Source organism: Argentina anserina, chromosome 4 (genome assembly GCF_933775445.1).
Source record: "Argentina anserina chromosome 4, drPotAnse1.1, whole genome shotgun sequence".
Lineage (NCBI taxonomy): Eukaryota > Viridiplantae > Streptophyta > Magnoliopsida > Rosales > Rosaceae > Argentina > Argentina anserina.
The window spans coordinates 5,973,147-5,998,548 of NC_065875.1; the positions used below are offsets into that span (position 1 = coordinate 5,973,147).

The following is a 25,402-nucleotide window of genomic DNA, read 5'->3' on the forward strand; positions in this document are numbered from 1 at the left end:
TCAAGCCATAATTGTAATGTTTAGTTAAGACACCATCTAAAATCTTACCGTCACATTATCACATCTGAAATCTCAGGCAACTCATCTACCTCATCTCGCGGTGTCACCCTAACCCTGCTTTTAGGGTTGCTAGTGAAATAAGCTCAGAACAGCATAAGGCACACCACATATTCAGATATTCTGAATCATCATCCTTGCATCATATCAAAGAGAGGAACAATGTAAACTGAAAAAAGATCTAAACCAATTAAAGCTGGAACACAAACAATCAAAGACATAAATCCTACATAGCACAAAAGCTTGGTTGGACGACCGATTCCCGCTTCGGAAGCGGAAGCGGGAGCAGTGGCGGATCTAGTGTCTCAAAACTAGGTGAGCAGAAAAATATTCATGGAGAAGAGACAAAAAACTAATAGGTGGACTGCTTGTAATTTACAATTTTACCCCAGTAGAATTTTTTTTTTTGAACGTGTCCCATTTTTTTCTTCCCAGCAGAAGCTGGGCTTGCCACCTGCTAGGTCCGCCTCTGAGCGGGAGCGGAAGCGCTCGGAAGTGCGATTCTGGAAAATGTGGGTTTGGGAGCGCGGCGGAAGCGTTGGCTTCCGAAATGGAAGCGCGGCAGAAGCGTTGACTTCCGAATTGGAAGCGCGGCGAAAGCGTTGACTTCGAAATTGGAAGCGCGATTCCTTCCCTACCTCTATTTCATCAATCAATGTCTTGAGACTATTTTTGTCATCTCATCTTCTTTCAATTTCGTTAAGCGATTAAAGATGAATAACATCAATCAATCTAATATGTGTCAGAAAGAAGGGGGAGAGCTGGGGGAGATATCAAGAAAATCTAGATGAGAGAGAGACAGAGAGAGAAGACGGTGAGTTGTGAATAGATGAAAAAAATCCAAATGAGAGAGAGATAGAGAGAAGATGAACTTTTTTTTAATCAATTTCATCTAGTGATGTCTCTTTGATTTGCACGTGCCCAACACCTTCACACTATGTAGTACATTCTTTTGTTTGAATTTTGAAATGAAGCTTTAATAATGCTATAATCAAAGATAATCATGGTTTAGAAAATAAGTTATTAATAGTTATCAAGTTATTTGAACACTAGATAAAATAATTAAAAAATAAAAATAGTATATAATATATATATATATATTATTTCGACGCTTTCAAAACACACCCGCTTCCTTAATTTTTGAAAAAAAAACGCTTCCGCGTTTCCAAACGCTTTGCTTCCACGTACCCGCACCCGATTCCATGCAGCCTAGCATAAATCCACGGCATAAATGCCGATTTGCACCCCAAATTTGGCTGAAATTGTCAATTTGCACCCCGAACTTGCATTTGAGTCAATTTACCTCCTAAACTTAGTAAAAATTGCCGATTTACACCCCGAACTTGTATTTGAGTCAATTTATCTCCTAAACTTGGTAAAAATTGCCGATTTGCACCCCATCCGTTAAATTTAATTGTTTTTATCCAATTTTGCGTCACATGTCATGTATTTAAGGGGTAATATTGTCGTTATATATTTATTCATATTGAATAATGAAATAAATTAATAAAATTACTTAAGAGGAACACTTGCTACAATGTTTGTTTTTTCGAAACATGTTATTGATTTATATATTTATTATTTTATGTGATATGGTATGTTAAAAGATATTAGAAAAAATATAAATAAATAAATACATTGAAAATTAAAAATAAATGTGTGTTCCGAGAGAATTACTATTCTACCATTGTGTGTGTCTTAGCCTTATTAGGTTTCCTGTTAGAGATAGATTCGCATCTCTGTAATAGATTAGGACTCCGAATCCTACGGGATTGTGGTTATGTAATGCCTATATATTGGCCTCATTATCAATCAATAAACAGTTACGTTCTGTTCTATTACGTCGTTATTATTCTCGTTTTGTTCATCCTCCAACAATGTGTACATATAAAAATATATTTATACACAACACACTATATTTGAATGGGTGTGTATATTGAATATATAATTCAAAGTAGGGTTAAGTAGGTAGAAAAAAAGATGTAAATAAATAATTTGATTAACAAAATAATCCTCATTTTAAAGAATATTTTTATTTATTTTTAAGAAAAATATAAATAGAAAATGACAACATTACCCCTCATGTGCATGACATCTGACGCAAAATTGGATAAAAACAGTTAAATTTAACGGATGTGGTGCAAATCGACAATTTTTACTAAGTTTAGGAGGTAAATTGATTCAAATACAAGTTCGGGGTGTAAATCGGCAATTTTTACCAAGTTTAGGAGGTAAATTGACTCAAATGCAAGTTCGGGGTGCAAATTGACAATTTCAGCCAAATTTAGGGTACAAATCGGCATTTATGCCTAAATTCACCAGAACAACATTACAATAAAACTCTCTGATCATCAATAACCAAATCAAACAAAGAAAAACCAAGCTAAGGTGCAACTTAAGAAAAATCACTCAAAAACCTAATTAAACCCAATTGTGATATTGAGACCACATAATACCAAGGAAACAACAAACATGACCCTTTTAAGACTTGGGGAGTTAAGAGAGGCTTGGCACGTGCGAAGACTGCGAGTAGTTTGGTGTTGGTGAAGAATCAGCAGCTCCCATCGAACTAACAGGTTTGGTTTCTCATCTCTCTTTCTCTATTCTTCACATTTCGATTGTGCTATACCAACCAAACCCAAATCAAAGAACGCAACTTTGGCCCTCTAACCATTCTCTGCAATCAAACCAACAACGGGATACCCATAATTCCCAACTCTAAGATAAAGATTCTTCTTTCTTCTTCTACGTACTGAAGGTGTTTGATGAAATGCCTGAGAGAACTTTGTTGCATTATATCTGACTGTTTTGGTTGGAAGCTTCTTGGCTAGTGTACGAAAGCCGAATGGAGGTTCAAGGGTTTATAGTGGTGACTGAATTTATACAATATTGACAACATTTGGGAGACGAGTAGATGGTCATAACTTTTGTTGGTCTTGTGTTGAGTTTTCACTTATTGATTTTACATGGTGGAAATGTGGAATATATGTTGCCTGTCTCATGCATTGGCCAATGTCTTGTTTTTTGATCTCACAATGGAAATGATATGTAGGATACTTACTTGCCGCTGTGGTGCTCTACAGAATGGGGGAGTCATCTTCATTCTTTGATACGATGATCAGTCATCTGCGTTCAACATCCAAGTATGAGCGTCTGTTTTCTCGTTGTTGACCTTACGTTGTTGTCTGTATATTCTTGTCTGTGTGAGTTGAAAACAATTTCTAATGACTCTCAACAGTATATGACTGTTGTGTCTGTTTGATTTGTTCATCTGGTTTCATAAATGACAGGCTTACAGCTGTTTATTCCTAGTAATTTGTTTTCGTGAGTTCTAGTTTCTAAAACTCACACATAGTTTTTTCTTGCCTGTAGAGTAAATATTACTTTGTAATGGAAAGTAATGAGACTTCATGTTATAGAGTGAAAGGAAGCAATTTAGCTTTACTTTTTCTTAACTCAATCAAATTACCAAATAACATAAATTGGATCCATACAGTGGGATCATGCGACGTAATTATGAACCAACCAAGGGCCTGGTTTTTGTCTCCTTTCAATCGTCTTATTTGTATTGTCTGTGCTATAAGGTATTACACTGGTTATCCAAAGGATCTCGGGCCATCAAGGGTCATCCATTTTACATCAGAACGTGAATTTGTCCAGCTCTTACATGAAGGTTATCCTGTTGTTGTGGCATTCACCATCAGGTCATTTGGAACCCTTCCATGTCACCTTGTTGTTTACTCAGTTTTAACCCTTTTCCAGTTTTTAACGTCCACACACTCATTTTAGAGTTTGGATGATGCAGGTGTAATCTAACAAAACATCTTGACAATGTATTGGAGGAAGCTGCAGCTGAGTTTTATCCACATGTGAAATTCATGCGAGTAAGTTATGTTTGAATCGTATAGTTATATGCAACGGTCCAGTGTAATAAGATATAACTAGTACCGTCATTTTTACAAAGTATAATTTTTCGTTTAAATTTTATGATGTGAAAGTGTGTGTGGTAGACTTGTCCGATCCTGCAAACATATTATAAGCACCATGTGACTCACAGTGATGCCTTTAATATTGGTGCTCATCCCAACGCATTCATGGAATCCGGATATTGAGAAAACCTATCTTGATATAATTTTGAAATCTTCATGTTCCTTAGGTTCCCTGCTGATTCATACTCTATATGGTTTACCTTTTCAGGTTGAGTGCCCCAAATATCCTGGTTTTTGTATCACGCGGCAGAAGAAGGAATATCCATTTATAGAAGTATTTCATAGTCCAGAACAAGTAAGGGGGAAATCTTTTTGTTTTGTATGCCTCTTGAAGTAGATTTAGTTGTTTGTTAATCTTCTATATAGATCTGCATATTTGTTTTTTGGGTTAGGTCAATAATTTCTTTCTTTTCTGTTTACTGTCTTTGATAATGAATGTTAGAATATGATATAGATAGACTGAGTGAGTGAGTAATGGTGAGGAGTTGTCCACTTTTAGCTTTAGAGACTCTTGGTGCCAATTGGTGAGTGCCTACTTTGAATAAGTAATTCTTTGGTCAATAATCAATATGCTGGTAGTAAGTGCTATAAATAAATGAAAAAAGTTATTGGAGTAGGAAAACAGACTTTGATTTGTTTGTGTAGTTTAAACTGGTAAATCAACAAATAAAGGGGCCTGATAGATATTGAGACAGTGTTATTTGTGAACTGTTTTTTCAAGAGATTTTTTAGGTCGATTTCCACAGAGATAAAATGGAAACTTCTTTCATGAAGGTTATCTTGTTTTCTAAGTGGAAGTTCCTGTTCCTCTTTTTTTTTTTCAGTGTTTTTCAATGTCATCAGATATGAAATAAAGCATGCATTCATTCTGAGTTTTGAATTATATTTTTAACTGGAAGTTACGAAAACATTGTGCCAGGGGTTCCATTATCTTTCCTCGTCAAAATTTTGACGTTGATATGCCTCTCAGGCACTACACCACTACTGAAATTAAATGAACATCATCTTTCTGGCAGGCATCTAACCAGGGAAAGGTTGCTGATCCTAACATTACAAAGTACTCTGTGAAGGTTCTACCTGTAAGATTTCAAGCTCGCTTATAAAATATAATGTTATCTCCTGAAAAGGTGGACTTTATCATATTCTTATCATATTTCTGTGGTCTATCACATAGAGAATCTTGAATAGCATCCTTTACGTGCATACAAACAACAATCATTATACTTTGGGATCTTGATCATGCATCAAAAGTTGAGGTTCATTGTCCTTGAAGTATTATCTGATTTGTGCGATCTTGCACTTTTCCAGTTCCATAACGACACCAGCGCCTATGGGTTTAGAGAATTTTTCAGGCGTAATGGAATACGGTCATCAAATCCACAGTAAACATCTGGTGAGGAGTGAGTTCATGTTTATCATGGTTGATCAGATTATGCTTAATTATGTATAATGAAAAAGAAAAACTTGGCACAGATGCAACAGATTGAAAATAAAGGATTAAGTTTCGCTGCTTTGTTTCAATCTGTACAGATATTTTATGTTTTAACAACTGTCATGTTTATCAGTTCTTGCGCTGGAAGTATGTCTCTCTTTAGGTTCCCTCCAACATTTCTTGTTTGAAATTCAGATCTAATTTCAGCAGTGTGAATGAAGCTTTGTATAGTTAATATCTTGACACTGGAGATTTGTGCAATTAGTTTTGGTGTCAATAGATAAAGAAGGGGCTCGTAAAATGATACCTTTGGATCCTTTGTCAAAATCCTGTTTGTTTTTGTGAAATTTGAAGGAACTCAAGGAAACTTATGAGAAGGAACTAATGAAGTCTGAAAATATATGATAAGTCTGGAAGATATAGTGAGTGGTTGATTGGCCGAAATCAAAAACTATTTCATGTTATAATCTCCAGTTTTGTCTTCCTTCACCTCATTTTGTTTTAGTTGTTCCCCTCTCCTCTCACATCCCTTCCTCATTTCCCCTTCTACCAGCCAAATCACACATTTAAAGCCATATATGTTGCTTTTTTTTTTCCTTGAGAAGGAAGTTGCCTTTCATTTCTTCTGTTTAAAGTTTAAAAAAGATACTGCCAGAAGTAAAACAGCAATACTGTCCTTGTTTTAAATGCTTGAGAAATTACATTTTAGGAATTTGATGATCACTCTCATGTAACATACTTGGAGATCTCTACTGCTAATGGCAGGAAACTTGTACTTTTGTCTAAGAATGAAAAGGTCTAAAAGAGGGTTGAAAGTGATTTAGTTGAGACCTTGAATTGGAAGAGGACAAGGAGTTTGTGAGTTCTGAATCAAAATTACATCACCGTGATATCATGTGAATCAATATTAGAACTGACCTTTTGTTGTATTTGGTTGCTGTCTATTTTATATGGTGCAAAGTACGTTTCATAAGACTCGTAAAACCAAATACTGCATAGCTATTTGTAGCACAGAAACAAAATGTCGGTGGGATGGAGGTTGGGATATGGGAATTTGGCATTGACATCCATTTTCATCTCCATCCGTATTTGCACATGTACACACAACCTGCCAGAACGCACCTTGTTCATCATGATCAGCCTAACCTCTCTACATTGTACTGCCCAGTTCTGTTATATATCAGTGTTTCTAAAACCAGTCTAAACTGGCTTCAAATCGTCGATTATTAACATCGGCTGTGAGAGCCGAATAGGGCAGTCATCTCGAACCCCCAATTTATGTACATTAGTCAGAAATCCTCTTAGTGTGTATAGTTATTTTCCACGCCCATACGATATCATGCTATGTTTGAATTTCCTAGCGAGTATGATTAAGATAGTTTAAGCTGCAATTTGTGAGGATTCAACAAAGCAGTGCATGGCAAACCTCCATATTAGACCAATATTTTGCAACTTTACGATCTTCTGTATGCTTTAATTAAGACTAAAGATCATCTCTTTTGTTCTGAACTTTACCATGTTCATACCATAAGCAGTTAAGAAGTCCGGGTTAGGTAATGACGCAGCTAAGTAAGCTAATCATCTGTCGTTTGTATCGTGACTACATTCAGACTAAGGGTAGGAAGCAAAGTCTCGTATACCTCATCACCTCTACCTCCAATATATTCGAGTTCAACGATACTTTTTATTTGAGAAATTCTTATTGATATCTTTATGATTTCTCTCAACATGTATCAATGTTTTTCTCGCCCAAACTTTGTAGCAATGATGGTGGAAACTGGAAAGAGCCCCTAGTGGAAAACTTGGACTAAAGCAACACTCCACAGTCAGGTCCTAATAGAATATCAGTGACCATGATAGCTCACTTAAAATATCAATGATCATGTCACTTGGTCTCAATTGAATATATGTGATCGCGCGAGTTAATTACACTCGGTTCTTAATTACAGTCTGTCTCTTACAGACTAGCTAAGTGTGCATTCATTATTATTTCCTAAAGCCTTCTGATCTTTTGACACTGCTAATTAAACTTCTCATAATTGATCAGAAACTTTTAAACCTTATTCCTAAAAACACATTTACAAAGAATGCAACATTGCATGGTTGGTGACTCAAGGGAGTAATTGCCAAGGAATTTTTGAGTTTGATTAAGTTCCTATTCATTGAAGTGGGGTGCATAATGCCATTGTAATACCCCCAAAATTAGTATCTAATTTCCAATGAGTTCTCGGATATTATTAAGTCGGTCGTTGTCCAATTTTATTTTACGAAGGTGAAAACGAAAGTGTTTGAACGATTAATTGCTCGGAAACGTTCAATTTAAAGGGTATAAGTGTTGTTTTTTTTATTCGTTGGGAATCTTAGAAAACTTCCTTAATAAAAGTTGTACAGCTCGTCGATACGAGTTTGTAGACACGTAGCACACGTAATTTAGAGATCATATGAAAAAGTTGTAATCAGTAGACGTTTTGAGATTCCAGAAATTTGAAGTATAAATTGAAAAATTTCTGGTTAGGGTTCATTATTGCAAGACAACAAAATTTCCTTCTCCTTCTTTCTCTTCCGCGCGCGCCTTCAGTATCTAAGTTCTTTTTCTGACCCGACCCAACTTTTCCGGCGGTCCTAGGCGGCGGCACTGGTCCAAAAATCTTCCTCTCCTCCATGCGTGCCTCCCTGTGCTAGTGGATTGTGTGGTTTTGTGCTGACATATACGCATCGAAAGCCGAAAGACGACCCGAAGACCCGGTTTTGATTCCAGCGATCTTTGACGGTGCAACAGTCCAAATCTGCGTCTCTTCTCCTTGCAATGTTCTCTGTGGTATTAGGTTGGCTCGTTTTGAGCTGAAAGTTAGAGTTTGAAGAGCATTGGTCGACGATTGCAACTCAACTGACGTTAGAGCAGCCCAATACCAGCCTTGCTACGATGTCCTCCTCCTCCTCACTTAGCCTATGTGGTAGTGAGTCACTCCAATTCAATCTCACAATTGAGATTTCGAAAATTCAAGTCACTGTTGCGGAGCAGTGCATTTTCGATGGTGAGTTGCTTCAAATTTGGCTTTCTGTTATTGCTAATGCATCCGAAATCAAATTTGCAAATGAAGGGTTGATCTTCTAGCGGCAATTTCTGACTGGATTTGTGGTCACTTCAGGTAACAAAATGAATTCATTTCCTTGTTAATGTGTTAGTTGTCTTGGATTTTCTAGGTTTGTAGTTTTGGGCAAAATGCCGCACATGCGATGGTGTCGGTGTGAGTAGCTAGTCGAGGTGGTGCGTTTAGAGCAATTTGATTACTGCATATAAGATTGGTAGCTAACTGTTATAAAAATGATACATTAGGGAGCATGATATTATTGGGCGGTCGATTCGTGTGGACCTGACCTTCACAAATATTGAGTGTGTTCGACTAAGTTTAGCTTCAGGTGGCTTAGCCTCGAGTTCTAGATTAATTGGAAGAGGACATAGAACTTATTAGTTGTTTTGTACCTCAAGAGTTATTGAGTTGTGCATTGGTATGACTAGGACGTGATGCCTTGTTTGGAGTGGATGTGGGATTTCTTTCCATATTTTGAGTAGAAGACGCAACGAGAGCTAAGGTAAGTAAACCTCATTTGTTACAAATTTAATTTGAGTTGTTAATATAGTCCATGTATCATTAACTTATAAAAAAATATTTTAAAAATATGTTTTGGTTTTAAATTACATGAACTTAATCGTCTACAGTTTATGGTAAGTAAAATGGTATTTAATAAAATGATTTTAAAAGGTTTTGGTGGTCATGCACTATGGTTTTTGTTGAGAATGAAATTGGATTATGCATGTTGTTAACTGTATATGTATATGTATATTTAATGGTAATAACAATATACATATACACGTTATATTATATTTTATAGAGTTATTGTTAAGTAATTTGTTAATGTTGGCGGATGAGACCGAAAGGAAAGAAAATGTATATTCCGGTAAATTAGTTTATTGAATGTGGTTATTTGATAATGTTGGCGGAAGGGACCGGAATTGAAGAAAATGTACATTCCGGTAAATTGGTTTATTGACATGGTTTTGTTTATATTGTGTTGTTGCGTGAGTCACTTGGATTTATGTACAATATTATCATGAAGGGATTGATATGTAGTATAAGTTGTTTTTTAACATTCGAGTTGTGTTAAAAATATTTTCTGGTCTTTAGACCTAGGTCACAGTGGCAATTAAATTGAGAACCAAGCATTTGGCCAGGTGATTGGTTACGATAAGTTAAACCTCTAATATGTCCGCCGTTACATGGTATGAAAGGTATCAAGTGGTGTTATTTGAGTCTCATGAGTGCATGTTTAAAAATAGAAATTCAAGTGTGTTATGTTTTATTTGTTGTTGAGTTGTTAAATTCCCAAGTTATGAATTTGTCATGTGTTTTTCTTTGAGAAATGAATATTGTGTTTTAAAAGAAAACAGAGTGTGAGTTATTATCTTGGTTTCCAAATGAAGGTTTCATAGTTATGGTTGAATTGTTGTTTTCTTATTTCATTCATTTGTTGTATATTTATGTGAGTTCTTAAACTATGTTTTTATGCATGAAACACTAATTTTTATCATATATTTATGCAAGTGTGTTATGTGGATAAAAATGTCGTTGCTTATATCACTACTATAAATAAGGGTTATGGAGACATTTGAACTAGTGTTCTTAAATCTCTTCATTTGGGGACATATATTAGCATGTGTGCCAAATATTTAGTAGGCACAAATCATGTGTCCCTATTTTAGCAAAAAGCATACTTATGTGTCCCAAAATTCTTATACTTGTATATAAGGACACTTATGTGTTCCTCTTTTGTATAATTTTTTTTTGATAGTATACATGCATATACCCATAGTAGAATACTTATTTTATGATTATCAACTTCGGATATTAGTAGCCGTTGGATGAGACCTTAATTGATCAAATGCCCAATAGTTATAATAGTTATAATGCCTCTTTCTCTCGACCCAGATAGATCTAGGTTTTCTCTGCCCTCTCTCTATCTCTCTTGCTCTCTCCCGACTTGAGAGTTGAGATCTATGCCATATCTATTTCTTCTTCTAACCTCATTCTAAATCGGCCGTTGATCTCTCTCCTCTCTACTATATTCTATTGTCCTCTTGCCGATTCAGATGCACAACGCCATCTTTTCCAGTGTAGACGCGAATGGCGTCAGATTATCTTCTCCCAAGTCCTAGCCCAGGTGACGATCCCAATTTCAAAACTTAATAAGGATGATACAATGGTTTTTTTTTTCAGTTTCATGTATCTATTCATTGGATTTGATTGCCTCTGATGTTATGTATTCCCCTCAATTGATGTTAATTTTGTGGGTTGGATCTTTTAGGTTGAGCTATATGCTTCAGCATTCGCTTCTTTACTGGGAATTAGATCTTCAAAAGTTAGTGGCATCACCACCGTCATTGGAGTGAAACCAAACGAAGACTGAAGGTAGCTCTCGAAAATCAAAATTTTATGAGTCTTATGCATTAGACATTTACACTTGATCGATTGTGATGGTGTATAATATATTGTCATGTAGAGAAATGTGTTCTTGTTATAATATACCTTTGGAATTGTAGGGACTCCCTACTAGGGAGATTGACTTTGTTAAGGAAACACACTCTAACCAAAGGCTCTTATTGCAAAGGGAAAGGAAGAGAATGCACTCTATTAATATTAGAACCACCTTCAATTGCAAGGTGTAAACCTTTTTTTTATTAGGAACAATGAAGAACTATAGGTGAATTATTGACTTGGATAACATTTCCATTATATTAAAGATTCTAGTTATATTATCTCCATAACCTTGAATCATTATTTAAGGCTTCTCATATTTTATTCTCGTAATCGAAGTTTTGCTGGTTATTGATAGAACGTTAATTAAAACGTCTATAATAAACTCTATAAAACATCATCGTTAGTATAAAATAAGGAGAGATCGTTCTTTCCGGGGAATTGAAGGGAACTCTAAACTTTTAGTGTTAACAAATAATTTGGGGGGGGGGGGTTTGAGATTGATTGTTACATACTAAAATAAAACCTAAATTACTATTTACATGATCGACTTCTCTTTAACAAACTTAAATCAAATTTACCATTACACCACATAATTACAAGTTCGAATCTATCATGCATTCTAATTTGACCAATTACATACTTTTTAGACACCAATACAATTAGAGCCTTAGGGGATCATCTAATCATGCAAGATTTCAATTAACATTTAGATTGACTTAGGGTCTAATTTAAATTTGCATGCAATTGAATTCAATAACACTTAGAGTAGAAATTAAACAAGATTACATTTAAGCACCAAATCTTTGTTGGAGACATGTTTCATGTATGGTGTCACCCACAATGGTTTTACATGCAAATTTCCAGAATTTTTACCACTTTTAATCTACACAAACCGAATCTACTTAGGGCATGATTCGATTTGTGTCAATATGGTTGATGAATCTAGCACTTAAACACAATTTTAGGGACTGCATCCAAGCACTAAATTCATATGCACATATTTGAAAATTATCTAAAAGTATGAGAAAGATGATTAGAACACAATAATAGAAATACAAACTCATCAATTATAGGAAACCATCAATTTGGCAAAGAACCAAAATCCAATATAACCATCTGAAAATTTTGATTCTTAATACAAAAAAATAATCTCACACAAACATCATACTACAATCTTCTTATCTTCATAGACAAAGTATTGTAAAAAATCAAAAACAAACAAACCCACGGAGAAGAGTTGCGAGAATCACACGTTGTATGAACCTTGGAGGTGTGTCTTCAATAGTGATTTTCAGTGGAGATGGAATTGCTATATGGGGGAGGATGGATTGTTGTTTTGATGAATGATGTTTGAGGTAGTATTTTGGTAGAGTTTTGGCTCTTGAATGCAAATGAGAAGTGATCTTATTTGAGAGATGAAGCCATATATATATAGAGGAAAGAATGAGGGTAGTTGCATCTTTTCTCATATTATAATGTAATGCTTTAATCCGTTAAATCATGTCATGTTTTGTTTCCTAAAACATGATATACTTTAATCCCTAAAACATGCCATGTTTTATTTCCTAAAACATGCCATGTTTTATGCCTTTAATGATCATCCTCTATTTAATTGTTGCATGACTTGGCTCCATCTCTTTTTCTTTAATTATCTCTTCAATCAAATCTGAAAATAAGAAAATAAAATCATAAGTAAGAGATAATTAGTTTCAAAACCTAACAAGGATTCATAGTCAAATTAGGACTCTAGACCAATTATGCGTTTTTAACTCATGTAAGCACAAAAATGCATCCAATACCGCCCAAGACTCTTACTACGACTTAATGACTCAATAGTACAACAATAAGGGCTAAGTAAAGTACAAATTGAGGTAAAAACATGTTAAGAACGTCGCACAAAGTGCTCCTATCAGTTATATAACTATTTTTGGTTGTTTTAGATATGACGAAGCTGTATGTTGCTGATAATGAGAGTAGTTCCATCAGGGCACTTGTTCTATAAAAAGGAGGATCAAGATTGCTAGCTGGTGGTGACTAGTTTTCTTTACACAATTTGATTAAGGTGAGATGAATAACTTATCTAGTATGTACATCATAATGATAATTCTTATATATAGTTTGGGGATCAAGATGGAATAGATTCTGAAGTACTTCAACATCTACTAGGTATCTTGTGTATAAAAGGTGGTCAACTATATGTAGCAGCTCTCCCTCAGCTTATATGGGAAGAATTAATTGTAAGGTATTTCTCATCCTTCTCTACAAACCAATTGGCTCTGCCAAAACAAATTTAGTTCTTGTAGTCTTTATTTGTACCACTATAGATTATGAAGCTTGATACTTCAATACCTTTAAGCTAACATTGCAGTTCATATATAAATTTGGTAAAGTTACATCCTTGGAAATTTGTTAAAATGATTGATGATGTCATTACCTACCATTTCTTTCATGTTAAGTGTTCTACATCAGCTTTTGCTGAGTCAATGTAACTTTTTTTAGCCTTTTGAATTCAATTAATGAAGAAAACCTCATATCAGAAACGCTATGATTTTATTCACCTTTTATTTAACATGTCATACTTATGGAAAAAAAGAAATTTTCAATTGAACCGCTTTAATTGAGCATGTACATCTGCGAGCTTACTAATTTGAGTGCGCAACGATTTTGCTTTAGGCAATTGATTCAGGAAATGGCTTTGCGTTATGACTCCACCTTAACAGGGTATAGATATGGTCCGTTCTGCTCAAAGTTTGAGATCACTAAGGTGGGTTATTACATTATTATATTCCATGTTTTGATATTGTAATTTAATGTCATTATAGGTATGTATCTGCCACCTGACTCGTAGATGTATGTTTGATAAGTCTACAGATTAAAGTGTGAGATTAAACTCGTTGAAGTTATGAAAAAAATGGCAAGTGCTCATGAGGTAATCTTTGTTGGTGTCTTTATCATTTAATAATCTGTGGCTTTTCTTATGTTCTTGCTGTTAATACTTTGTTTCAGTCTCAGTCTCAGTGCTTCTGTGGATATGAATATTCTTACTAACGTAAACCATACAACAGGCTAGGGTGCCTCTATCATTTCATAAACCAATATGTAAGTCATACTGTTAGTTTATTGAGTCTGGTGATTTTTGTTTATAAAGTTTAGAAGCATTTCTCAAAGCATTGTATTAATTATTTTTAATTTCCTTGTTTTATTTTATTGTGTATATATCAATAAGCTTATCAAGAATGTTTGGTTGTTTTAGGAGAGGCGAAGTACCACTGGACCAGGTTCTAGTATGGGAGCAAATACTTCTGGAGTGGGAGTAGTAGAGGTATGGGGCAAGTACTTCTGAAGTGGTTAGATTCAAGTATCAAAGTTTAGTTAGATTAGTTTCAAGAACATAGGCTTGTATACAATTGTGGTGGTTAATTGTATAGTTGTTTTGAGAATGTAAATATTGTGTTTCAGATTTTGTTGATGTCTTGGTGAATATCTTGTTTCAATGACAAATATATACAGTAATGAATTTTTGTGATTAATATTACAATATTATATTTATTGTTATGATATATATGTAATTTTGAGTGGCAATTACTCCACACTATAGGGACAGGATCAAAAGGTAATAAAAGTCAAGTGAAGACACATAAAAGTGTCTCTAATTGGTGGTGTATTTATACACATTCATGGTATTTGTAATCTAGTTTGTGGTTTGAGATACTATGAGACCTACTATATTTGGGGACATATAATTTATATGTCCAAGTTAGCAATAGTAACACTAGCAAAAGGCACATATGTGCTAAATGTCTCTATAGCTCAATAGAGACATATATGTGTCCCTATAGGTATCAAATGGGACATTTGTTAGTTGTCCCCTTAGACTATATTTCTTGTAGTGATATTATAAGCATGTTTATTTGGAGTCAAATTTCCTCATACGAGTTTAAAAGACTTACTGGATTCGTTGCTTATAACTCGGTGCACCAATCCATAGTATATGGTTATTTATACATGTGATAATCGTCGTGTTTGTGGTGAGAGAATTAGGGAAAGTAGTGAGATGGGTATGACGATTGTATTTTGAAAATTTTCTTGTAATTAGTTTTCATAGCTATTACATTTATCTTGTAAATCAAGTTTTGTACACGATATAAATATATTTATTTTAAATTTTATTATTTAAAATTCAGAACTTGACAGCCATAATCAATAACCGCTGGAGATGTTCGGCATGTGGTTATATACAGATAACTGTGACCTCCCTGCCTTTGACCACACTCATCCTCCTTCAATAGCCGCTGCAGAAGGTTGGTTCTGTACTTGCAGTTGGCTAAACTAGGCTCCGCACGTAACCACGTAACACTGCTTCTTCACATTTTAGTGTTGTGAAGTTCCAGGTGTCAGAGAGAGAGACAAGCGGTGGAGAGAGCCCAAACCGGCCTCCCTCTTAAATTGAGGGGGGAGGGTAGCTGGATAGGAACGGAGGAGGATAGGGCAGTATGGAACAAACGAGACGTGGGACTTTTGTACAATAAAAACTCTACTGCGAAAGAGACGTGCCTCTAATTTATCTGTTCAAGTGATTGGGAAGGAGACTAAGAGAGGTCTCTAATCATCTTTCTGTTCTTCTATTATATAATGGGGTTCATGCGTACGAGATTACGAGAAAACTAGCTAGTTTGATGAGGTGATTGATTGACCAATTCGAGAAGTGTGGTTAACAAACCGCCGATATGCCCTAAGCACAAGAAGCGTCATTTGTACATAAAAAAAAACGGAAAACAGAAAAAGAATAAGCACAGAGTTCATGAACAATGTGATTCAGTTTAGTCTTGTGGTGATCGTATATTATATATTGTTTCAAGCACACAGTAAGGACGGCCAATAAACCCGACACGTTACTACATAGTACTTTGGTTACAACTTCAGCCTTGGTGAATTACTAATTTACTATACCTAGCTAGGAATCTTTTGTACATAATACACTGTCAATTAATTAGTAGGGATCATATTATTTTCTCTAATTTTGGTGCCTCTAAATGAAAAAGGATAACGGTAAGAATGAACATTACATGTTTTGTTACAAATTAAGATGAAACGTTTAAGCGCTTGCATAAAATCACATACAATAAGACAATTTTCCTTACGAATTTTAAAAAGACCCCCTTTTAAAATGTGATTAAGATTTTTAAATTAAATGCGGTTATTGCCACCCTATGTTGATTTATTAAAAGACTATAATAATCTAATCTAAAATTACATTATAGGACAATAAATTTGATATAAATAATGACTACACGACTACACGGCTAATGCTTTATGCTGATTCTTTTCATATTTATACTCTGAGCTCTCTTAAGGCCTTGAGAGTAATTGGAAGATCAGTGTTGTAAATTAATGACCAGTGTCACTCACGAACCTAAATATGTTATAATTAAAACTTATTTCACATGTCCTGCTCTTCCTTTGTTTCCCTTGAAGAAACATATCCCTTTACCTTATAGTGATTTCCCAAAACCAGTGGTCCAAATCCTAAGAGATCAACTCAACAAATGATCATACAATGATCGAAGAAACGATGAATGCCGATTTTGTCTTGAGAAGGCCAAAATGTGATTCATAAAAATCATCTACGTGTAAAACATTTGGGTGAAGACTGAAGACATAGGATTATGAAAGAGAGATCGAGAGGAGAATTGATTGAGTTTTATGACAAAAGAATTAGATTGATGAGTGATATGTAGAGAAAGAAACTGAGTATTTAACGGGTGAACAAAACAGTATTAAAAAAAAGACTAATTTAGATACCGTAAATGAGTGAATAAAGTAAATTTGAAATTTAAAAATTATATTCAGAGTGTAAAGAGAATGTACGGTGAATAAAATGGATTGTACGGTGGTAATAGTCATGCCCTTTTAAATTTCATATCAAAATCAAGAGGATCTATACAATTTCTTTACCAATCAACTCACCATCTATTTTTCCAATTCTGCTAGCAAAAGTGAGTGGAACTCTTCAACTTTCGAATATTATGTACTTTTAAAGAATTTTCATCTTTTAACCATCATCAATGCCCAAGCTGGTGGTAAGAGATTATCTATGGAACCTCTCATACTCAGATCGAATCCCACCGAGTCGTAGAGGGAGATGAAACAGTTTAACGTGGATTTGTTGTTTGGCCTAGAAATTACCGTATTAATCATGTTAATTTCTTGTCTTTTTTATTGTGTTTTTTTTTTCATGTCTTATGTTTTAGAAATTTAAAGAAAATTTTGAAAAAAAACTAAAACTTATTTAAAAATTTCATTTGATTTAGTGGCATAAACGCTACAATCATCATATATATATATTTTTGAATAAACTACAATCATCATATTAATTAAGCAAATAGTGCTTATGAAATTGTCAAACAAATAATACCAAAAATACCCCTAGATGAAAAATTCTAAACCAAGTAAAAAGAGAACAAAATAGACAAATTGATAAAAAAAACTTTGCATATGGTTCAACAGATTAATGACCACATTTTCAGGAGAAAAAGGAGGTACTATCTCATATTCTCATTCAGTTACATTCCCAACACGCTCACTCTTTCTTTTGTATTCCATGGAAAAATTAAAAATTGGCTAAACTATCATATAGGATGAAAACTGCAGCTAAATGGTGATAAAATCTCATATTCATATATGGCACTAATGATAGTGTTTCTTGAAGCATTGATTAAATAAGTTAGTGGGTATGCGCCTGCGACAATGCTAGTTAGTCATTACCGAAATATTGATGCAATAATTAGAAGGTGTTAATTAAGTAATTTTGTAAAGTAGTATCAGCACTCGGTTTGCGGAGCCTATAAAACCCCCCGTTTAGCCCGTGAATATCTCTCTCTCTCTCTATCTCTCTCTCTCATTTTCAGACCAAATTCAACTTCACCATTCTCTTTCCTTCGATCACATATCTCCGTCTCTCTCTTCACCATCTGCTACTTTCATCATCATCAGCCTCCTCAAATGGTACACATCTCTCTCACTTTCTTTCTCTCATTCATTCTGGTTTTCCTTGTTCTGGGTTTGTTTATTTTTGTATTATAAGTATTCACTCCCCTATCTCTCTCTTTAACCCGTAAACCATTGCTGGGTTTTGTCTCGCCTATCATTCTCTCCGTCTTCGTTTTCTTTCTTCTCGCTCAAAACCAGAGTTCGAATATTTCCGACTAAACAACGAAACAACATGATGAAAACACAAATAAAAATGATTCACCATTCATTTAGCTGCTGCAAATGATATATTAACATGAATACATGATGCGTTTGATTGGAGGAGGCTCAGACTCTTTGTATTATTTTTTGTTTGAATGATTTTGTTGTGTGTGTAAGTGCAAAGAAAATTGCTTTGGGTGGTGGCATCTTTTCATTTCTTTATTTCCCTCTTCTGCCACTTCGCGTAACGCAATGACTAGAATAACATGCACCATTCTAAATTGTAGAGCCTCCTAATCTAAGTTTTCACTTCATTTCTTCACCTTCTCGCCGTTTCCTTTTATTAAGCATAACTTTTCTGAAAAGTTTCCGGAAATTTGCTTCCAACAAGAGAAAGGGAACAAACTACCGGAATATTTTGTTTATTCAAACAGCAAAGAAAGATTCTTTCTTGAAAACGACCGGATACTTTAACGTGCGACATACTTCAAATTCTCCGTCATCGACATACGTTTGTGAATTTGTTGAAAATCCATGTAACCAGTGGTTACTTCATCCATAAGCAACTCGTAAAGTCTGTTTATCCTTTCGTTGCATTTACATGAAAATGTCTGAATAATGGGATAATTAAACTACAAAGAATCCTTCTCCAAGATGATCAACAATCTATGGTGGCCCCAAATCCAATCGGCAGAACCAGGCCAGGCGGTCTCAACGCGGTTCCTCAACTTAGTTTGAATGCTTTTTCTTTACTTCATATTAAAATTAGAAGAGAAAACTCAAATTTGATTTTTAATGCTTTGTCTGAAGTTCTTTTGGAAGCTTTGTACTGCAAGCCGGCAAAGCTGCAAGCTAATGCTCTCATTGGCATTTGGCAGCAGCTTAGGTTGGCTTTAACACTGCTCTTTACTATTGGATTTCTCCTAGGAATGTAGGATATATGATGTTTTCTGCCAAAGAAAAAAGAATTTAGGTATAGAAACAGCAAAATACCTAGGATATTAGTATATCGAAAAACCAAGATGGTCAGTCTTTAAATCATGCATTTCCCATGTTTGAAAGTGTATGATTGATAGTATATTGTTGATTAAAAATTTAGAATGTTCATATTGAAACTTGAGAATACCAATGTTGTGGCAGTTGTGCCACAAATATATGTACTTTCCTTATTGCTTGTCTAGTGGTAGCTAACACCATAAGAAGTAGCTTTCTCTATAATTTCATTTTGGATATCAAAACAAGGCAATCAAAATGCACTTTTCTTAAACTTGATGGATGTTCTTGGTGAAATATAACAAGTCCCATGGTTCAAGCTATACTCTGAAAGAAAAAGAGTAACGTTTAAAACTATTGCAAATTGTTTGGTGTATGCAGGTCTCAGAAGAGGACAAGACGAGAATTGTTTTCTTCACAAAGCCATTGTCACTAGAAAGTGAAACAAATGCTGATCTCAAAGCTCCTAATATACTTAAGCGCGTCTTAAGTCTATTCAGAAATGTACGGCCAGGATCAGATCTCTCTCGCTTCCAGGTAAATTAATTATATTAACTTTGGCTCTTTATAGGCTTCTATATGTTTTACTTTGGATAAGAAAATAAATAAATATCACTTCTATAGCAATTATCAGTAACATTACTAGTCTTTTTTCAGCACAGGCATGGTTAGTGGAGGGTTTTGTGGATTTTTTTTATTTTGACTGATAAGAAACTATACTGTCAACCTATGAAGCACGGACACGCGGCCAAGGGTCCGTATTGCGTGTCCGACACGGACACGGACACGGACACGCTCGGATACGCTTGGACACGCTCGGACACGCGAACTCAATTTGGACACGGCCCGGACACGCGAGTGTCGGAATCGGACACGCGAGTATCCAAATTGGACACGCGGACACGCACCAACTCATAATAAAAGTGAAAGTGTTTATGGTGAGAATCGAACCTTGGTCATCCAAGGCACCCAACAACTCCTCAACCATTCCAACAGATTCAGTTTTTGTTATATTTATACACACTTTAATATATATAAGGAGAGAAACTCATGATAAAAATAAAAATGCTTGTGGTGGGATTCGAACCTTGGTCATCCAAATGATCCAACAAATCCTCAACCATTCCAACAGATTCAGTTTTTGTTATATTTATGCACACTTTAATATATATACACATCTAAATACTTTCAAATTTTTAAATTATTTTTTTAATAAATATATATATATTAAAATAATTTTAATTGACGTGTCCACCACGTGTCCGTGTCCAAAAAAAATTTTATATGCCGTGTCTACGTATCGAATCGTGTCCAATACGGACACTCGTGTCCGTGTCCGTGCTACATAGCTGTCAACATTATTGATTTCCTTGGTACAAATAAATATGAAGTATAGATGTGTACTATCTATTGAGACTAAGGCCATTTAGTTTAGAAAGACTAGGCTCTTGCCCCTGCATAGTATATATGTAAGAGGTAGACACTGCTGGTGTAGGTTGGTCTTTACGGTTTAAGAATTAGGACCACATCATGGAATTTTATTTATTTAACAATTTATCCCACAGTAAAGGATTCTTGATTGTAAAATAGTCAACTGTAGCTGATCTTTTATCCTCCTGCAATTTCAGCTGTCACCTCTCTTTAACACACCAAAGTCACACCTCCAATGTTTCGGCGAATCAGTATACTGCATTAACAATGATATGTTAGGGAGTTGCAACAATGGGGAAACCCCAAAGGACAGGTTCACAGCGGTTGTATCATGGAGTATTTCTACTTTGCGTCCTGTGATATTTGGAATGGCTCCATTCAACCCCATTCTTGGGGAAACTCATCATGTGTCAAGGGGAAACCTCAATGTCCTACTTGAGCAGGTACTTGTAGTCTATTTACTGCTGATTATTAAGTTTTTGCTCACATACAGTTGAGAGTACAGAATGCCACATCCAAAATTCTCAAGCTTGTACGAGAATACATAAATTCTCAGAGCTCTGAATTTATTGTGAAATGGGATTAGAGGTGGAACTTGGATATTCCAACTTTAACTTGTGACACAAGCAATTTCTCCAAGCGCAAGTTCCAGTTTAGCCTCACCACGTGGTGAAGCTTGTTAGGAAATTACAAATCCCAAGTTGTGCACCTGATATTAGCTCTACATTTGCGAGTTTGTGGAGATTTTATCCATGGCTCCACTAGGATGTGATTGAATTTTGGGTTTTATTCTTGCAGATTTCACATCATCCACCAGTCACTGCACTGCATGCAACTGATGAGAAATCCAACGTTGAAATGATATGGTGTCAGCATCCTTCCCCCAAATTCTATGGTAATTAGATATCTTAATTATAATAAAAATATATATAAGAAAAATAAAAGTGTTAATGTGAAATAGACTCCAAACTAAACATTTCTCATCATGTCTGAAGTCTTTGAAATCTGAAAATGAAATCAGAAAGAAACAACACTCCCATTTCTTCAGCTTATATAGCTTTTTGTTTCCATTGCCAGATACCAGTCAACTGCATCAATTTAGATATGTGTGAATAAAAAGTTCCTCTTATTAACACCTCAAACAGATATTTTTATCGAGTGTGAAAAACAATATGATCAATATCCATGTCCAAACTGTGTTTTTTTTTTTCCTTTACTTTGTAAATTTATCTAGTGACCCTTTGACAAGTGATCAGTGTTTAGTTCTTATGTTCTATATATCGCAATTTGCAAACCTACAAACAGTTAATAAGATCTTTTCCAAAACATAAAAGAAAATATTCTCTTAGTTTAAAATATGAAATGCACAAGTGGTCAAGGATTTCATTTTTCTACACATTTTACTGATAGTTGTTTCTTCTTTTTTCTGTTGTGTTTATATAAGTATTACTTTTAAATTTCTGATCGAGAACCATTTTGCAGGTACTTCAGTGGAAGCTGAGGTGCATGGGAAAAGAGAACTGAAGCTCCTGAATCACGGAGAAACTTATGAAATGAACTCCCCAAAACTCGTGATCAAATTCCTCCCGTTACCTTCGGTTAATTGGGTTGGTGAACATAGGATCCGCTGTCAGAAAACCGGCCTTGAAGCTGAGTTGCACTATGGAAGTAGTTCCTATTTTGGTCTTAGGGGAAATCCTAGATCAGTTAAGGGAAAGATCTTTGATTCATCATCATTGAAGCTTCTTTATGAGATAGATGGTCAGTGGGATAGGTAATTCACTATTTCAAAGATCTCCATGTATGTAACAAATACAATTAGTCTCGTCTATTGCCTTTTTATATGACAGACTCGGTTTTGCCTTATATCTCATAGATCCTTGATTTCAAAACATTTCTAGACTGCTTTTCAAATGAATCATATTTTTGACCTTTGAAGCATGTTGCGACAATTGTGTCATCTAACACACTAAAGCCTATTGAGGATTGATGTTCCTGAATATATTCCAATGCAGAACTGTCAAATTGAAGGACGTTAGCAGTGGGAAAGAAACAGTTATATACAATGCGAAAGAAGCCATCTTAGGACTCAAGGCTCCTGTTCTTACAGATCCAAAGGTAACTAATTTCTACTTCTCCAACTTTAAATGCTTTGGCTTGAAATTCTGCAGTCAATTTCTCCTTAGAGAAATTTTTATGCATTTGGATGTTTGTTTTTAGGCAAAAATCTTTCCCATTTCTTATATGTCAAGTAAATGATTTAGGATAAGCGACATGTCTAGCAATCAATGTAGAAATATTGTTAAATTCTGTATATGTTTATACATGAAAAGCTGACTAAGTTTGATTGCTCATTTCATAAATGCGATGTTACTTGTGCACGGTTATAATAATATTTATTAAAACTACTAATAACATTACATTATCCATAGTCAGCTATGAGAGAATATGCAGGCCGTCATACGTTATCTATAGTCAGCTACAGTTCCATATATTAGTACTGTATATTTTCTGCTAATTTTCTTAATAGAAAATGTTTGGCTGTTCGTGGACCGGCATAAGTAATTGAGACATTGCTAACATTATATCATTTGCAAATTATTTATTGTTCATTTCATTTGAAATATAGGGAGTCTGGCCTAGTGAGTCAGTTGTGATCTGGGGTTTGTTAAGCCAAGCTATCCTTAACAAGGACTGGGGAAGAGCAAGAGAAGAGAAGACACAAGTTGAAGAAAAACAAAGGGAGCTAACTAGACAAAGAGAATCAAGAGGTGAAACTTGGGCTCCAAAACATTTCTTTGTGAAATACAGCAAAGAAGTTGGATGGGATTGCTCACCTATTCACAAGTGGGTCTCTCCTGCTCCCATATCTGTATCCATCTCATAGGTTATAATTTGCATCAAAAATCAGAAAAAGCTTATTGGCTTCAACACTTTCTTCTCTAGATTCATGGACTTTTTGCTGTGATGGTGGGACTGTTATTAGTAGCTAGATGTTGAACAAGTGAACAACAACCCACCTGTGTCAATTAAATTGCTTTGTTTCTGAATTACAAGTACATGAAAGAAACCTACCAAACCGTGTTGGTTGAGAAAAAATGGCACCATTTAATCGTGGCTGAAGAAAGTAGTGAAGTTTCAAAATATATAGGCAACCTGATGAGGATTAAATGTTTTGCAAAATCTTGGTGCCGTTCGAGGAAAATTTCTATGCAATCTGATGCGTTATGTCAATGTTTTTGAGCTCCTTATATAAATAGGTTGCACATTGTAATGAATTTAGTCCAACTATACACTGTCCATCAAATAATATAGGCTGCTACAAGTTGCCCCCTGCATCTTTAAATATCAATGGACGAAGTGGACCTAAAGAATTCATTGCTGTATTCCTATGACAACCAAACTTCATGTACATGCACACTACCAAGTTTAAAGTACAACTGCGTTTTGATAACAATTCCAAATTGGTGTATTGACTTGAACATAATGTGCAAAGAACAGTCTACTCTTAATAATCTAATCTGGTTAATGTATCAGAAGAGAAGGAGCCTCTAACTAATCATCATCCCACAAAAGAAAGAAACAAAGAATAGTTCGGAAGTTATCCAAAGGGCCTCTTAATGTTAGTTTAGGGGAAATATTTGAAAAAAAATCCCATTAATGGTTGATTCAAGAACACTTGCAGACAGTCTTCTCCCATGAACTATCAGCAGAAATCACTTCAAAGTAAGAATTTGAAAAATCCAGTTCGTTGGCCATGATATGAAGACAGAGATTTACAAACCATCAAAACCCAAATTAAGCAAAGCTTTTCTATATGATTTTCCCATAACAAAACTCCCATTACATTCAGAATATGAAAAGTGAAAACCAAAACACCATTCATGTCTTTCTTTACCACAATTACTATACTACTTCTATATACCTGATCATCATTTCATCCAATTCACTTTAGATATTTGGCTGCCTCCACATTCTTCTCCTGCAAATCCGACTCCGTTCTCCGGTTCAGCTGTCTCTCTGATATAGTATCCAACAGTGGCTTCCATGACCTTGCTCTTGTAGACCTCTGCGCACCATACATCTCCATCCGGCTAGGGCTACCCTCCGGCTCAATAAACCGGCCCGGACTGCTTCTCCCCGGTGACGACGAGTAGTTACTCCAAACTGGACTAGAGCAATGCATAGGACTCATCTGATCACCGGACCTCGACGAACTACCAGACCTTCCCAACCCTTCATTACTCCTTTTACTACCACTTCTTCCCAAAGCCGTTAACTTCCGGGCCACGGCAGCCAAGTCCATGGGAGAAGCATCACTCTGTAGTGCAGAATAGGGCAGCAAGAAGTAGATTTGGCCTTGCTGAAGAAGAGTGTCCGGCTTCAATGGCTTGTAGCCAGTTGACAGAAGCTGAGTTGGTGTACACACAAAGTGCTTAGGGGGCTTTCCGGTGAGTTCACTGACCTGAACTGGATGCTCGAACTCTTCGACGTAGCCGTTGAGATGAACCACGCGCACATTGGTCTGGGGTTCTTCTGGCTTTGGTATGCAAGACAAGCAAGCACCCATGTTTTGATTGTTCGGGAGAATTGAAGAAGGAAGAAGGAAGAAGGAAGAAGGAAGAAGGTGTGAATTATATATATATATGGTGGCCATGTATAGATAGGAGTTGAGAAATAATAATTCAAATGACTTGAATGGAAAACCTTTAGTTAGCTGCCCAGCTACAAATATATTCATAGAAAAATCAAAAATGTAGTGTTTGCTTGTC

The 25,402-nt window shown here is 35.4% G+C and overlaps 3 protein-coding genes across 3 annotated transcripts; 2 read left to right on the top strand and 1 right to left on the bottom strand.

The window, feature by feature from the left end:
• The first annotated feature begins 2,474 nt into the window (after positions 1-2,474).
• On the top strand, positions 2,475-5,718 carry LOC126791547 (uncharacterized). Its single transcript, XM_050518008.1, has 8 exons — positions 2,475-2,633; positions 3,110-3,200; positions 3,642-3,761; positions 3,863-3,941; positions 4,255-4,341; positions 5,063-5,125; positions 5,355-5,472; positions 5,517-5,718. Exons 2-7 carry the CDS (start codon positions 3,142-3,144, stop codon positions 5,430-5,432), a joined length of 486 nt encoding a protein of 161 aa, XP_050373965.1. The 5' UTR covers positions 2,475-2,633; positions 3,110-3,141; the 3' UTR covers positions 5,433-5,472; positions 5,517-5,718.
• A 12,193-nt stretch (positions 5,719-17,911) lies between these two features.
• On the top strand, positions 17,912-23,745 carry LOC126791354 (oxysterol-binding protein-related protein 4B). The gene is made up of 7 exons (XM_050517793.1): positions 17,912-18,020; positions 19,581-19,736; positions 20,828-21,073; positions 21,429-21,525; positions 22,113-22,404; positions 22,646-22,748; positions 23,260-23,745. The coding sequence occupies exons 1-7, from the start codon at positions 18,018-18,020 to the stop codon at positions 23,515-23,517; spliced, it is 1,155 nt and encodes a 384-aa protein (XP_050373750.1). The 5' UTR covers positions 17,912-18,017; the 3' UTR covers positions 23,518-23,745.
• An 831-nt stretch (positions 23,746-24,576) lies between these two features.
• On the bottom strand, positions 24,577-25,200 carry LOC126792075 (uncharacterized). The gene has a single exon (XM_050518573.1). The coding sequence runs from the start codon at positions 25,198-25,200 to the stop codon at positions 24,577-24,579; it is 624 nt and encodes a 207-aa protein (XP_050374530.1).
• Positions 25,201-25,402: the final 202 nt, after the last annotated feature.